A 2,571-nucleotide genomic window follows, 5' to 3' on the forward strand; every position below is an offset into this window, starting at 1 on the left:
GGATCTGCCTTATATTTAATTAGACTTCCTGCTATGAATCTTGAAGAGTTCGCAAACAGTGCAGCACAGACAGGAATCCTAACACATCAAGAAACAATTGACTTATTTTTGTACTTTACGGCCAGTAACAAACCACAACTTTGTTTTGCTACCAAGCCACGTCAAGGACTGAAAACTCAGGTAAGTAAAAACTACAAATTATATGAGAATTTTAAAACTGTATTGTACAGTTGACAATTGACAATTGTCAATAATAAAATGACATTAATAAATTGTCATTATATATCATATAATGACAATTTATGTCATTTTATTGAAAAGACAAAACTTTATGAAGAAGTTTCAAATATCTGCAGTATCTATACTTATTGTTTCGAATAATTATAGTACCAAATAATAGCTAATACATAGTCTATCAATAATTTAGCAGTAAATATGACACTAGGTACAATTTTAGATAATTAAAAAAATTGTTATTTGCAGGTTTGCCATAGATTTCAATCCTGTGCATATAGATCAAATCAATGGCGATATAGAGGTCGTTGCGACTCAATTCAGTTTAGTGTTGATAAGAGAATATTTGTGATAGGTTTTGGACTATATGGAAGTTCGTCTGGTGCTTCCGATTATAATGTTAAAATAGAACTTAAGAGACTTGGAAATATTTTGGCAGAGAATAACACTAAATTCTTCTCTGATGGTTCGAGTAACACATTTCATGTATATTTTGAAAATCCGATACAAATCGAGCCAGAATGTTCATACACAGCAAGCGCAATATTAGACGGTGGAGAATTGAGCTTTTTTGGTCAAGAAGGTATGTCGGAAGCAACAGTTGGCAGTGTGAATTTTCAATTTCAATGTAGTTCTGAAAGTACTAATGGTACCGGTGTCCAAGGAGGCCAAATCCCTGAATTAATTTTCTATGGACCACCATCCGATGATTAACGGAAAATCGCAACAGAGTTTATGGTTTAGTTATTGATTTACAACAAAAAATATTTAGGTGACATTCGTTGGGAATATAGTCCGCAGATAAAGCTTTGAAATATAAAGAAAAAATGTATTTCACAAGTGTTCAGATTTAACGCTCTGAATATATAAATTTTAAAGTAAAGAATAGTTCTAAAATATTCAATATTCAATAGGAATATATTCAAATTCCAAATAATGCTTTTTGGGAAATGCTGAAAAATAGTACTAAGGTCCAGTTTTTCATTTTCTATTTAATTTGTGATTAGGCTTAACCTGATATTTTATACAATGGACTTCATGATAATATCATAGGTGAAGCCTATTGAATGAAATATCACACTAAGTTTAACCACAAGTTAATTAAATAATAAAAAATTGGACTTTTAAGAGAATAAATGGAATTATATTACAATATAATATTTTCAAATATTGTACGTATCTAACTCATTATTAATTCTATTATACATATTTACAGAAAATTATTTTTTCTATTGTAAATACAATTAATTTATAATGAGAATGTTTCAGCAAAATTATCATTTCTAAGATAAAAATATTTATTGAACTTTGTTTCCTGGCTGTTAATTAATTAATGAGATATAAATATTAATTGAAAATATGTATTTATTTAAATTTTTAGAATAAGCTATAAATTACTATTCTATGCACACGCACACGCACACACGCACGCGCGCACACGCACACACACACACACACACACACACACACACACACACACGCACGCGCGCACACACACACATATGCACATATACCGGATGTTTAAAATAAAGCATTACAAATTTTTATTTTAGAAACAGCACATTTTAGAGGAAAATGTTTTACAAAAAAGTAAGTTTTGTAATTTTGAAGAAGAGATAAATGAACCTTGAATGGCCATTGTCAAGGCGAGAGCAAGAGCATATAGAATTTTTTTAATGAGAATTTTTTTAACCATCTTTCATACTTGTAGCTTACCATCTCGAGAGTTTTTCGAAACACTAATATTTTTTCATTAAGTATTTTTCGAATTATATTTGAAAGTTACAATGAGTCGGCATGAGAGAGAGGGGGGGGGGAGAGAGAGAGAGAGAGACAGAGAGCGAGTAGCACTTATTATGCGCTCTGAGACAAGTCCCCTCAAGCGCAGAGACATAGAATCAAATTCAGTTAAATCGAAAATATCGAACTTTTTTAAAAAAAGCATACAAAAAAAAGAACTAAAAAAAATGTGATTACATATATATTATTAAAAAATGAGGTTACGCGAGCGATTAGTATATATATGGAAAGCTCAGATATCTATGATATACATACTATAACGCTGATATACATGTTGAAAGATGAGATATCTCAGAGATATACTCATCACTCTTACTCAATCAAGAAACTAATATACAGATTGCTATGATTTCGAGAGCAAATGCGCATTTCTGATTAATAGAGCTCGAAGATTGCATATCATGCGGGAGGTCATTCTATAGAATTGCCGCAGTAAAATGAAAAGAGCTTTTGTAAGGAGGAACATAAGGGAGAGAGGGAGATGAGTAAGGAGGAAAGAGAGAAAGGGAGGGAGGGAGGGGGGGGGGGGAAAGAGAG

The 2,571-nt window shown here is 31.6% G+C and overlaps 2 protein-coding genes across 2 annotated transcripts in view; one reads left to right on the top strand and one right to left on the bottom strand.

The window, feature by feature from the left end:
* LOC108686457 (BTB/POZ domain-containing protein 6) overlaps positions 1–1,029 on the top strand; it is a 20,311-nt gene extending 19,282 nt beyond the window's left edge. The window contains exons 6-7 of the mRNA XM_018191781.1: positions 1–180; positions 484–1,029. Of these exons, the coding sequence (XP_018047270.1) occupies positions 1–180; positions 484–948 (645 nt within the window). The 3' untranslated portion in view covers positions 949–1,029. The remainder of the gene's footprint in view (positions 181–483) is intronic.
* Positions 1–2,571, bottom strand: part of LOC108686455 (transcription factor IIIB 90 kDa subunit) — a 67,160-nt gene that overhangs the window by 50,010 nt on the left and 14,579 nt on the right. The gene's annotated exons all lie outside the window — the stretch shown is intronic.

This window comes from Atta colombica, unplaced genomic scaffold (assembly GCF_001594045.1).
Source record: "Atta colombica isolate Treedump-2 unplaced genomic scaffold, Acol1.0 scaffold181, whole genome shotgun sequence".
Lineage (NCBI taxonomy): Eukaryota > Metazoa > Arthropoda > Insecta > Hymenoptera > Formicidae > Atta > Atta colombica.